General features: G+C 36.2%; 1 protein-coding gene across 1 annotated transcript in view; it reads right to left on the bottom strand.

The window, feature by feature from the left end:
• The window catches only part of FLT3 (fms related receptor tyrosine kinase 3), an 89,481-nt gene that overhangs the window by 42,984 nt on the left and 32,304 nt on the right, over positions 1-14,193 (bottom strand). The window contains exons 5-6 of the mRNA XM_044668967.1: positions 13,284-13,419; positions 10,464-10,581 (exon numbers count right to left, since the gene is read on the bottom strand). Coding sequence (XP_044524902.1) covers positions 10,464-10,581; positions 13,284-13,419 — 254 coding nt within the window. The remainder of the gene's footprint in view (positions 1-10,463; positions 10,582-13,283; positions 13,420-14,193) is intronic.

The raw sequence follows: 14,193 nt of genomic DNA, 5'->3' as shown, positions 1-14,193 counted from the left end.
TCCTGTTCCAACTGGCACATGCTGATCTAGAAATATGACCTCATCATGAGCCACTGGTGCTATTGGCAATATATGAAAGATTTAGTTTTCATCAGGTTGGATTAAAATTATCTTCAGAGACATCACTTCAGTGACTGAATACTCTGGACACTCTACAACTACATCCTGTACAACTAAAAAGAGATACTGTTGAATACCTGAATTTTGTACATAAAATAAAAGTCTTACTTTAAAAAGAAAATTAATGGAGATTATATATTCTGCATGCCAATTTTGTAAGTTTAAAGATACAGATTACAATAATCTACTATGGTGCTCTCAGAATGATCCTGGGCACTACTAAAATATTAATTAATGTCTGCTTATTTTATCTACTTTAATAATTAAGATCTGAATTTCATAGCACAAAGAAATCAATCAACAAGCAGTTATTAACCCTCTACTGTGTATCATGTACTGTACTGAGCACTGAGAATACAAAGAAAAGCAAAAAAAAAAAAAGGAATAAAACCCAATCCTTGCCCTCAAGAAGCTCACATTCTAATGGGGAAACAACAGGGAAATATATAAAGTAAGTACATACAAGATAAAAAGATAATATATAATAAAAATAATAATGTGCAAATATGTAACATATAATATATAATTTACATATATTAGTAATAATAATAAAATATAATAGATAAATATTAACCTTAAAGAGAGAGGCTTTAGTTACTTGTAAAACAATGAAGGTGTAATAGAGAAATTTTCTCCCAGCTTTCTCCCCTCCATCCTCCTTTCTGCCTTACCACCTACTGCTTCTTTCACATGGACTGTAATAAATTTATTTCTTTTTTTCTAATAAATGATAGGAAAATCTGTGTATGATGTTTCTAATAAAATTTAAAAGCTCCTTTTTAAAAATTAAAAAGTGATTTGCTATTGAAAACAAGCTATACAATTATGTCTATATCTTTCTCATGTTTTCTAAATGGGAAGTTTTTCATCAGCCTATTATGATAGATAATTTCTTTATTCTTTCCTGATGCCTTAAGACTCCATTATTTGTCTTTATCATTTTGAAATCTGAAAGTTTCTGAATCCTTCAGATTGGGGTCAAGTGAACTATTTATGGAGTGGTGGCTATTCTTGTCCATTTAGAAAATTTCCTATAGCTATTTTTCCAAATATTGAATCTATTTTATGTACATTTCCATTTTATTGAATTTGTTAATGTTACAGAATTCCTGCACTGCCAAAAGCATACCTAAGAATTCAAATTATGAAATAAGGTGCAATGGAGAATCTGAATTTATTTTATTTTTTTTTAAACCCTTAACTTCTGTGTATTGACTTATAGGTGGAAGATTGGCAAGGGTAGGCAATGGGGTTCAAGTGACTTGCCCAGGGCCACACAGCTGGGAAGTGTCTGAGGCCGGATTTGAACCTAGGACCTCCTGTCTCTAGGCCTGGCTCTCAATCCACTGAGCTACCCAGCTGTCCCTGAACTGATTAGTTTTTTTTTTTTTAAACCCTTAATTTCGGTGTATTGTCTCATAGGTGGAAGAGTGGTAAAGGTGGGTAATGGGGGTCAAGTGACTTGCCCAGGGTCACACAGCTGGGAAGTGGCTGAGGCCGGGTTTGAACCTAGGACCTCCTGTCTCTAGGCCTGACTCTCACTCCACTGAGCTACCCAGCTGCCCCAATCTGAATTTATTTTTGTTTTGTTTGTTTGTTTTATATTTTTAAACCCTTAACTTCTGTGTATTAGTTCCTTGGTGGAAGAGTGGTAAGGGTAGGCAATGGGGGTCAAGTGACTTGCCCAAGGTCACACAGCTGGGAAGTGTCTGAGGCCAGATTTGAACCTAGGACCTCCCGTCTCTAGGCCTGGCTCTCAAACCACTGAGCTACCCAGCTGCCCCTCTGAATTTATTTTTAATAGCTTTGGGGATCATTTGAACTTCTCAATTTATCTTCCAAGCCTATTACTTCATCCTTCATTGTAAATGTTTTTCTTAAATTCTGTGACATTCTCACCCTGTTCTTCCCCCTTCTTATTATTTATAGATTTCTGCTCTGTGTTAGTTTTGTGATTTGATTGTTTTATAGAAGAAAATTTCTTTATCCAGACAGAGGTTTGTTCTTTGGCTTGTTGGTTGTGTTTTGGATAGGCTCTTCAAATTAATCTAATTATTTATTAAATAAGTAACATATTTCAGGTGTTGTGTTAAGCACTTGAGATAATTAATAAAACGACCCTTATTCACAAGAAGCTTATATTCTAATAGAGAATATTACAACATAAGAATATACAGAAAAATATAAAGAAAATAAATGCAAATAAAAGTTATATAAAAGGAAGTTGAGAGGAATGGCATTAGCAATTGAGAGAATTAGGAAAGAACTCATATAGGAGATGGTGCTTAAGCTTCACTTTGAAGGTAGACATGTGGAGAAAGTACATTTCAAGCATAGGGAATAGTTAAAAAATAGGCATTAAGCAGGGAGATGAAGTGTTATATGTGTATAGTAGAGAAAAGGTCAGTTTAGCTAAACTGTGGAGGTTGGGGGCAGTGCCAGAGAAAGGAAGATATATAATGAGGATGGAATGATAGATTGGGCCCAGGTAGTAAAAGGTTTTAAACAGAAAATTTTATATTTGATTCTAGAGGCAACAGGGAGCCACTAGAGTTTAATGAGTAGAGAAGTTACACATTAGCTTAGCACATAAGAAAAAAATCACTCTGGAAGCAGTGATTGCTCAAGTCTTAATTCATCTACAGAGAAATGATTGTAGCTGCAGAAAGATGTGCCAGAGAGAGTTATAGCATACCAGGATTCAATAGAAGTGAAGACAGCACTACCCTGGAACAGCTTTTAGAAGGATACAACTAATAAGACTAAGATCAATTTTGAAAGGTCTGCAATTCTCCACTTTTTAAGTACATGGTCTGATTATGCCAAGTTGGGTTTAAGTTTGGGACCACCCAACTCAAAAAGGAGGAGGAATAAAGAAAAAATCACCAGCAACAACACAGGCCAAAAGTGAGAGTGCAGAAGCCACCGCTGGTGATAATGAAGAAGAAGATGAATATATTGGGGGACTGAGCTAGTTATTTACATGCTTACTGTAAGGTGGGGAGTGGGGGGAAAATCTGATGTTCTATTTTGTGATATTAAGTAGACTCAAATTCTTAACTCTTCTCTGTACACCTGAAATTGGAAAACCAACATAAAAGCTCCATATTTTGGGCTACTATGCCAAAAATGTTCTTCATTAGCCCCTAGCTTGTTAGTTTATTCTTTCCTTGGTAAAGGTTTGCCCAGACTACCAACTTCAATTTTCTTTTAAGACAATTCATACAAAGATGATGGTCTCCTTTGAGAGCTGGATTCTCAAGTTAAGATTATGGATTAAGATTGGCAGGTAGTCAGGAGAACATTATACAGAGAGACAGATACACTGTGGCACAATCAAATATAATAGATTTCTCTACTAGTAGCAATGCAATGATCAGGACAATTCTCAGGGACTTATGAGAAAGAATGCTATACACATCCAGAGAAAGAACTATGGGAGTAGAAACACAGAAAAAAAACAACTGCTTGATCACATGGGTCAGTGGGGACATGATTGGGGATGTAGACTCTAAACAATCACTCTAGTGCAAATATTAATAATATGGAAATAGGTCTTGATCAATGACACATGTAAAACCCAGTGGAATTGCTCACTGGATATGGGAGGGGGAGTAGGGGAGGAAAAGAACATGATTCATGTAACTATGGAAAAATATTCTAAAACAAACAAACAAATAAATAAATAAATACACTTTTTAAAAAAAAGGCAGGTAGTAATACATGTATAACTTGGTTCAACTATCCTGCCAAAATTGGGAGGAGGAAGGGAAAGGAGTGAGAGAGATAAATTAGATCATATAACATAGGAAAAGTGTGGAAATTTTTATTACATGTAATTGGTTAAAAAATTTTGTTTAATTAAAAAAAATGGCAGGCAGAACTTGGATTTTTTTTATATTCCCTGGCAAATACTTTTCTCTTTCCTTTAATAAACAGTAATTGACTCTAAAAGTGACTTGTTCTGATAAAAAGTAAAAAAAAAAGTGCTACTAAAGTAAGGCGAGACTTGAAGCAGTGAAACTAATGAAGAAACTGTTGCAACAGTCTAGACAAGATATGAAGAGGGCCTGGCCTCAGGTAGAGTATGCAAATAGAAAGAAGGGGTTGGACAAAAAAGATGTGGAAACAAATGGTTAAGATTTGAAAATTGACTGGATATGTGGGTTGAGGGGAGATGAAGAGTTCAGGATGACACCAAGGTTATGAACCTGGCATATTAGAAGAAAGGTGATGCCTTTGAAAAAAATTGGAAAGTTTAGAAGAGGGGAGAGTTTAGGGGGAAAGATAGTAAGTTCACGTTGATACATTGAGTTTGAAATGTCTCTGAGACATCTTATTTGAAATGTAATTAGGTAATTAGGTAATTACCTAACAGGTAATTAAGCAATTACCTAATAGGTAATTAGATAAATACAGACTATATACATATATTTTAAGATATATATATCTCCATACACATATGTACATATTTGTGAATCATTGGTCTAAAGATAACAATGTGTATGTGCCGATGAAGTCAGCAGAGCAGTGTTGGCAAACTTTTTCTGAGTTCAAGTACCCAGAGAGCAAATTCAAGCTGTCTGTGAGCCCCTGCATTACCAGAGAGAGCTTGGGGAGGAATTCCTTGCTTTGGGTGGCTGGACGGAGGGTTGGGGCATGCCAAAAATATCCTTAGGCACTGGGAAGAGGGGAAACAGAGCAGCTCCATGAGTGCTGGCTCTGCACACATGCCACATCTTTGCCAATGGGGCACTAGGGAGTGGAAAGCAGGGGACCTAGGACAGAGGAATGAGGAACACCCATAGTTTGTGGAGCCTGACTTAGATGATGAATTGGCAAAAGAAACCAATAAGGCAGAATTAGTTTGTAAGACAATTAGAAGAAAGTAGTGCCACAGAAATCCAGAGAAAGAAGAATATATAGAAGAAAAGGGTGGTCATCAGTGTAAAATGAAATAGAGAAGGATGAGAATTGAAAAAAGATAATCACATTTGGCCACTAAGATTGCTAATTTCGGAGAGAAAAGTTTCAGTTGAGTAATGTGGTCAAAAGCCAGATTATAAAAGAGGGAGTACTGTTAGGAGAAGTACAGGCACAGAGTGCAGTTAGCTTTTTACAAGTGTCTGATTGAGAAAAGGTGAGGGCTTTAGGACAATAACTTGAAGAGATAGCAAGGTTTAGTAAAAGTCTTCGAAGGATGATGCCCATGTTTGAAGATGGTACGGTAGGAACCAGTAGATAGAGAGGGTTCAAAGTTTAGAGAGAGAAGTGGCAATGATTGTGTTTGCGAACTGCTACAGAAAATTATATGAGCTGAGATCAAAGTCATATGTAGAAAGAGAGGACTCAATTGAAGCTGAGTGGTATGAGTTTATAATGTTCCCAATCAGCATGGCTATGAGGCTTCCTCCAGCTACTCTTAGCAACATGCGAATAGGAATGGAGGAGAAATATAGTAGGAATAATCCAAGTCTGAAGTTTAGTCAAGAATGAGTGGCTATAGGATAAGGCGACAAGGGATTTGAGAGAAGAGGTCAATGCAGAACTGAATTGGCTAACCATAGGATTGAGAATGGAGAGGGAAGAAAGTGATATCATATTAGGGTAACAGCCTGAGAAAGTACTGAGGATAAGTGGAGAGACTGAAGGTGTCACTGACAGTAAAAATAATATGTCTAGGAGAGGTGGCACATTAGAAGAGAAGTAATAACAGGAAATTATTGGACATTTTATAGTCAAATAAAGGAATGTTAAATTTTCAACTGGGGAAATGGGAACATGAGTAAAAATGAAATGGCAGATGATCATCTCTAAGTGGCTAAAGTGGAGTGAAGGAGAGGGACATGGGGTTTAAGGAGGAACTGGGAGGTTAGAAGATTTGAAAGAGCATCAACTTCCAATTAGACTGAATCTCTTACTATAAGGGGCTTTGGAGAGAAGACAATGAGACAAACTGATTTTGAAAAAAGAAACAAGAATGAATCGGGAGTCGGTGCATGTAAAGTGAATTGGATAAACATTTTTGATAGTTTGAATTTTAAAGAAGGGGAGGTTGTTTAGTGATTATAGTAATGGAAAGTAGAAAATACCAGCTCTCCCCTTTCACTCCAAGCCCATTATTTGAACTGATGCTTTTCATTAAAGGACTGATACTTTCATGAACCTAGACTTAAGATGATATTCTTTCTCCCATTCTAGTGATGGTATTTGTAGGAAGAGAAGCAATCTTGTATTTTCTTCTCCTATTTCCCTGGAAATAAGGGAGGATGAATGAACAAATGACACCTGTCAGATGTTTAAGACTGATATACCATTGTCATTAATAGACTGTCACTTCAGAGTTTCTCCAGACTTTCCCCTGTGGCCTCCTCCCACTCTTTCCTTCTTGTTCTCTTCTCTTCTGCTCCCTCAGCAGTTAGGGAGGAGAAGGAAGACAGAAAAGGCAGCAGTTATACCTATAATAACTTTATATTCTCTCCCCTTTATTAACCTTCGAGCAGTAATGGGAATTCACACTCTCTTCCTGTCTAAACCTTCAGTGCAGGTCTCCAGGGAAAACCTAGTGGTGGCAGTAGCAGTTATGGTGGTTCCAGGCTCCTCCTTCATGTCTTTTTACCCCTGGTCCTGGGGGAACATGGGGGTGAGTGGAGGCCATGATGGCTACAGCAGGTGCAGAGGCAGGTTACATGCTTTTTCCCAAACTGTCCTTTATACTTAGGCTCAAGAGGAACAAATACCTCACAGAGGGCCCTGCCTCTTTTCTTCCTCCTCATTTCAGTACTGGGGCACTGGAAGCCACTTCCTTCCTTTATGCTCCTCTATCCAAAGGCTGTCAGAAAAAATGTGGTAGTAATAGTAGGACAGTTGCTAGATCCCTTTTATTAGACTTTTAAAAATTGGGGGGGCATATATGTTTAACTTTCTCTATATAATCTTTCTTTTCCTTCTTGGCTCCTTAACAGTTTTTGTTGCCAGACACTAAAGGAACTGATTCCCTGACTTGTGACTACTCTGTCACACACACCCACATGTAGTTCATACATATTTTTTCAGATCCCTATAAATCATTAACATATCTGTTAGCACAAATCACATTCCCTGATATTGATTTTCATTTCTTGGCATGGGACACCATTCTTAGTATCAAATATACCTATCAATTTATTAGTGTGCTGAGGAATGAAAAAAGTCAAGAAATGTTCTTTCTACAATTAGTATCCTAGTCCTGACTTCAGTTGCCCCTTAATTCTGAGTGATTTCTCTCCTGTTTAGCTCTGTGCTTTAACAAAAGCATATGTAGTAAAATTCCATCATTTCAGACTTCACTAATCCAAGAGAATATAAATTTCTTCAGAGCAGAGGCTATGTTTTCTTTTTTTTTGTCTCAGTACTTAACATGATACTTTGCCTATTTTAGGCTCTTAATAATATTCACCAAATTAAAATGAGCTCTCAATTTGCAATAATTTATATAGGATACACACAAATCTCACTGAGTAAAAAGGTAATTTATTTCTCTGTGATTTTTTAGTGTCATATTTATAAGTAAGGAGATCATAGCATAAAATTACATCCTTTTATCAAGCCAGGCTTTCAAGGAATTAGCTTCTAATGTCCAAAAATTCTTTCATGTCAAAGCCCTTTATTTGTATAATGAAAAATGGTATAAAATATGTTTAGGACTCATTTTAAAACTAGGATATGGAGTATGACTTAAGGGGCTCCAAGAGTACCCCACCCAAGAATATTTCCCACTTCAGCCTTTCTGAAAACCTCACGTTAGTTGCCAATAGTGGTAAGCATCATAATATACATTTAATAATTTGTTTATCATACCACACTTAAATGATAAGGCCTTGAGAAGCTGGCACCGAACATTTAAGCTCTGATAGGGTCTAAGGAAATAAAAATATTTTGATCATAAAGCTTTGATGAGGTGTCATAGTTGGGGACCCTGGAATCATCATATCTTAGAGTTTAAAAGGACCTGAAAAGTCATCTATACCAAATTTCCATTAGATACCAGAATCTCTTCTATAATATCCCTGAAAGATTGTCATCCAATTTCCACTTGAACCTTTCAAGTAAAGGAAACCTTTCTACTTCATAAGATAGCCTATTTTGTTCATAAGTAATTTGAGAAAGAACATATTCTTCTTATATTGGGAACCAAAACATTGGAATGGATAGAGGGCTGCTCTCAGAATCAGGAAGATCTGGGTTCAAGTACTTGTATGAGCCTGGGCAAGTCAATTGACCTCTCAGTGTTCCCAATCAACTTTAAGACCATAAGTTGAAGAGTAAGTTCATATCACATGGGTAGTATAAGTTCCTCTCCAAGAGCTTCCTGAATTGACGAAATCACACAACCAGTCAAAAAGTTATACTGCATATATATCTCTTTGTAATTTCTATCTCCGAGGACCAATTTTAGCCATTAGAGCTCCATGGAACAAATCTAGTCCTTCTTTGACCGGAAAGGAACAAACAAAAATGGCTTATAAGGGGTTGAAATCCCAGACAACAACAGAGATAATAAGAGGACACCTTGCAGTCTTCAGTAAGTTCAAGTCACCAGATGTAGACCAAGTCAATCTCTTAAGACCTTGGAGAACTAGGAAGTGTGATTGCTGAAGCAATGTCTTTGAAAGACCATAGAGAAGAGAAAAGTGCAACAAAATGTAGGACAAATGGTGTTCCAATATTCAAAAGGGGGAAGGGAATGAAGTCTAAAAACATCAACTAATAAGGTTGGTTTTGAATCCTGGAAAAATTCTAGACCATATTAATGTCATTTCATCTTTCAACAAGTTTGATAGACTGGTAGATCAGGAGATTGCTATAGATAGAGTTTACTTAGATTTTAGCAAAACATTTGAAAAAGTTTTTCAAGTGTTTTTTTTTTTTGTGAGGAAATATGGAGATGTGCTCTATAGGACAATTTTGTTGTTTAGTCAATTAATTATGTCTGACTTCAACCCCATTTAGGGTTTTCTCAGCAAAGATACTGGAATGGTTTGCCATTTCCTTCTGCAGCTCATTTTACAGATGAGGAAACTGAGACAAATTAGAATAAGTGACTTGTCTAGGATCACACAGCTAGTACATGTCTGAGGTTGGATTTGAACCCAAGTCCTCTTGATTCCTTGGCTGGTACTTTATCTATTGGGCCACCTAACTGCCCTTTATAGAACAATTAGGTGGATTCAAATCTAGTCAAATTGCTGGATTCATAAAATAGTCATTAATGATGTAATGTCAACTTAGAAGGATGCCTTATTAACATTAGGAAAATTATCATCATAATTGACCATATCAATAATCAAACTAACAGAAATGACCTGATTATCTCAATAGATGCAGAAAAAAGCCTTTAACAAAATACAATATCCATTCCTATTAAAAATACTAGAAAGCATAGGGAAAGTGCTCTAAATCACTATTGATTAAAGAAATGCAAATTAAAATAACTCTGAGGAACCACCTCCCACCTTTCAGATTGGCCAATATAACAATAAAGGAAAATTATAACTGTTGAAGGGCATGTGGCAAAATTGGAACACTAATACATTGGTGGTGGACTTATGAACTGATTCAACCATTCTGGAGGGCAATTTGGAATTATGCCTAAAGGGCTAGGAAATAATTCATAACCTTTGATCCAGTAACACTTCTACTAGGTCTGTATTCCAAAGAGATTTAAAAAAGCAGGAATGCACCTGTTTATACAAAAACATTTATAGCTGTTCTTTTTGTGGTGGCAAAGAATTGGAAATTATGGGAATGTCCATCAGTTGGGGAATGGCTAAACAATTGTGATACATGTTGGAATGCTATTGTGCAATAAGAAATGATAAGCATGATGATTTCAGAAAAAGATGGGAAGATCTGCAGGATCTGATGCAGAGTGAAATAAGCAGAATCAGGAGAACATTGTACCCAGTAACAGCAATATTGTACGATGATCAACTGTGAAAACTTGGTTACTCTCGGCAATGCAATGATCTGGGACAATTCTGAAAGACTTAGGACAGGGAATGCTATCCACCTCCAAAGGAAGAACTACTGAAGTTGGACGGATGTGGATCAAAGCATACTCTCTCTTACATCAGTGTATGTATTTATTTGGGGTTTTGGTTATGTATGAGTGTGCTCTTACAACAAAGACCAACATGGAAGTGTGTTTTGCACTATAACAAAAATAAAAAAATTTTAAATAAATATGTTATTACATTATTAGATTGGCTACATTTGACCTGTATCTTTAAAAAATTATAATGGAGAATTTGATATGTGAAGTCCACAAATAGAATTATCAACATGAGTTGCAAACATCTTACCTTTTACTCTGTGAGCTGCAAAAAGACCACTCTATGACTGAATCTGGGAAACTTTCTGATATGCAGACTAATGCATTCTGGTTTTCCATTTTTCTAAAGTATGGCTTTCCAAGTTTTCCTGTTAAATTAATTCAAGTTACATTTTAACATTTATAACAAAGTTTTTAAAAGGCATCATTGTTTATTTATAATTAATGGTTTTAAGCAATTTTTTCCAGTGGTAATAAAAAATTCTAAAACCTTACATCTTAAAATTGAGTATGTTATTTCATTTAACATATCAAGCCTAACACTGCTTGAAACCCCAAGTATTATGGCCATCTTCTCACCAACATCACTCATATGGAATTATAATTGGCATCCAAACTGAAAGAGGGAGAAGCTAGATTGTAGGCAGTGTGACAAGATGCAAATTTTACACCAGATAAGCAAGAAAGGAAAAGAAATATCAGTAACATATAGTTCAAAATGGACACTTTTAGGCAGAAAAATGTCATGGTTCCCACCTCCTTCTTGTACTATGTCTCTGCCTATATAAAATTAAAAAAAATACTGAGATAGATGTCTAGAATCTTAAGTTGGCAAAGACCCTAAATATATATGTTATATAATGGAAAGAGTGACAGACTTGGAATTAGAAGAGTTTTTTTTTTTGTTTTGTTTTGTTTTGCGGGAGCAGCTGGGTAGCTCAGTGAACTGAGAACCAGGCCTAGAGACAGGAGGTCCCAGGTTCAAATCTGGCCTCAGACACTTCCCAGCTGTGTGACCCTGGGCAAGTCACTTGACCCCCATTGCCCACCCTTACCACTCTTCCACCAAGGAGCCAATACACAGAAGTTAAGGGTTTTAAAAAAAGAAGAATCTTTGCTCTTCTGCTTTTTAATTGGGCTTCTAATGGCAAATTGTTTTAGATCTCAGATTCTGCATCTGTAAAATAGGGTTGAAAATGACTGCTTTGACCCAGAGGAAATTGCTGCAGAGGCTCAAATGAACTCATTTATGTTAAAAGGTCTTGAAATAATAAAGCCCTTATATAATGCCATTTGTGATTATTGTTATTGTTATTGTTATTCATTTATATTTAGTGGATGAGTCCTATTGGGGCCCAACAATAATCAACAGTACAGAGCCAAAGCAATAGTCAGTAAAAGACTGATACTAAAAAGATCAAGGAAAAGGGTCTAAGCTCTACTTTCTCATTATTTGTGACATGTAAAGCTTATTACTTCTGTGCTTCTTAAAATGCCATTCCCTTATTCTTTTGGAAGAAATGAAGCTATGGACAGCTCCCTCCTTATTAGTGGTGTAGCAATTCACCTCCTGCTCCCTCCAGAATGGGAATATATTGTTTTAGGACAATAGTGAAGATAACCTCACCCTCTTTAAATATCTATTTTGTTTCAATATTTTCAATAATGCAGAATTCACTATCTTTCAAGGAAATATACTCTTTTAGAAAGTTATTCTTCATGTTAAGCTAAAATCTGTCCTCTCTAACTCTTGGTGTTGATCCCCTTTCTAGTCCTTTGAGATACAATATAAGTCTAAATTCTCTTCTACATAACAGTTTTAAAAATATTTTGGATCAAACAATTTTTTATCTTAAAACTGGAAAGGATATCAGAGATCACCTAGTTCAAACCTATCACTAAATACCATCAATTCCATTCCATATTATTCAGCACAAGTAGGATATAAAGCTTCCAGAAGAAAGCTCATTTCATTTTTGTCTTTGTATCACTGGAGAGTGATTTGCATAAAGCAGGAGTTTAATAAATGCTTCCCAAATTGAACTGAAGAGAATTGAAACCTCATCTAGTCTACCAGTCAGTGAAGAAGGCAGGATTTGACCCCAGGTTTCCTGACTTCAAGTCCACGAAAATCTGGTCACTAATTTATTGTGGAGATTATGATCCTTCCCAAACAGTAAGAAGCCCAAATTGGTTAGAACACTGCATTGGCACAAGAGTGCACTAATAGGAAACACCACACACACACACACACACACACACACACTTTATTCTGTAGGGGGTGGGTGAGAAGGTAATGGAGTGTTGGTGTGCAATGCTATTAAGCCACAGAGTATCACAATCACTCATGGGAGGAGTCAGACACCACACCAAAATGGAAATCTCATACTCTTGGAGGAAAAGATACACCCATTTGTAAGATTACTAGGCTACTAGTTGATTCTATTCCATCCAGTGAAGCAGGTTGGTAGAGAGAAGGCAAGCAAGGGTGGATGGAAGTTTTTTTTGTCTCTGTCCAGTAAGGTGCATTGCTGATACACTTCTGAAGAGAAAACAGACAGCTAAATTTAACACATGTCCACTTATTGTCTAAGAGTCTTTCTCAGAAGGAGCAAATCACTTCTCCTCTGAATCTCAGATCCTTCATGTGTAAAATAATGGGGTTGGACTAGTTGATCCTTAATATTCCTTCCAGCTCAAGTTTTATAGTCTCAGGTCCATATTCATAAATTTTATCAAGCACTAAAGCATAGGGAAGTATTGAATCCTCTCAGTGAACAACTAACACAATGACAAAGAATCAGAATGGTCCTTCATGTATACTTATATTTGTTAAGTAATTTTAATTTAATTATATTTATATGTTGACTTTCAGTAAATTACTCAAAGGCATAGAATTATACTCAGAAAATTCTCATAGGTCATTCCAAGAGGACCCAGAGAGCACAATCAATCCAACTTTGTCACTTAAAAAAAATTGCATCTTCTTTCCTGGGCAACTGCTAAGTTTTCTAGAGAACAACAAAATAAATCAGGGCATTGTAGATCTCTGTTATTAAACCCAACTTACTTCTTAGACTCACTGTAAACATCACAGTATAATTCATAGCTTCACTTTGAATTGAAAGTAGATATTCTCCAGCTTGAATTTCTGTCATTTTCAAAATGACTATGGAAACAATTCCTCTGCAAAACAGGAAATAAAACTTGTTAGTACGGAAAGTTAGTGAACTATTAAAAAAAAGTTATGCTGAATCAAAGCATTGGTCGATTAGGTCTAATGTTCAGTCTCTAATAGTGACCACAAAGTACTCTTGTGCAAGTAGAAAGTCCTTGCTGCTTCCAATTCAATTCAATCTATAGTATAGGATGATTATTATCATCATCATTACTGGTCTTATACTCAAGAAACCATGAGTTTGAATCCCAACCAAGCAAGTCACTTACTCTCTCTCAGCCTCATCTATAAAATTGGGATAAAAATGATATCCATCTCATAATGCGTGAGGATCAAAGGAAATAATAAAAGGAAAGTACCTTGTAAACCACAAATCAGTATATAAATATTAGCTATTATTATTCTTTATCCAGATCAATCTCTTTCCAGATTTTTAGTATTACATTTTTGGGTACCACAGACTCAATATATTCAAAACTGAACCAATCATCTCTCCTTCACTCCAAATTTGCCCTTCCTGTCACCCTTTCTAGTAGTATTAAGTATACTACTACCACCATCCCCCCCATCTAGGTTTGAAACCTCAGTCACATTCATATTTTTTCTTCTCCCTCATTTTTTTTTACATTTATTAATATTCATTTTTAACATGGTTACATGATTCATGCTCCTCCTTTCCCCTTCAACCCCCCCCCCCCGCGACCCCCCTACCCATGCGCATTTCCACTAGTTTTGTCATGTGTCCTTGATCAAGACCAATTTCCAAATTGTTGGTAGTTGCATTGGTGTGGTAGTTTCGAGT

This window comes from Gracilinanus agilis, chromosome 3 (genome assembly GCF_016433145.1).
Source record: "Gracilinanus agilis isolate LMUSP501 chromosome 3, AgileGrace, whole genome shotgun sequence".
Taxonomy (NCBI): domain Eukaryota; kingdom Metazoa; phylum Chordata; class Mammalia; order Didelphimorphia; family Didelphidae; genus Gracilinanus; species Gracilinanus agilis.
This window is presented reverse-complemented; position numbering and strand designations above follow the sequence as displayed.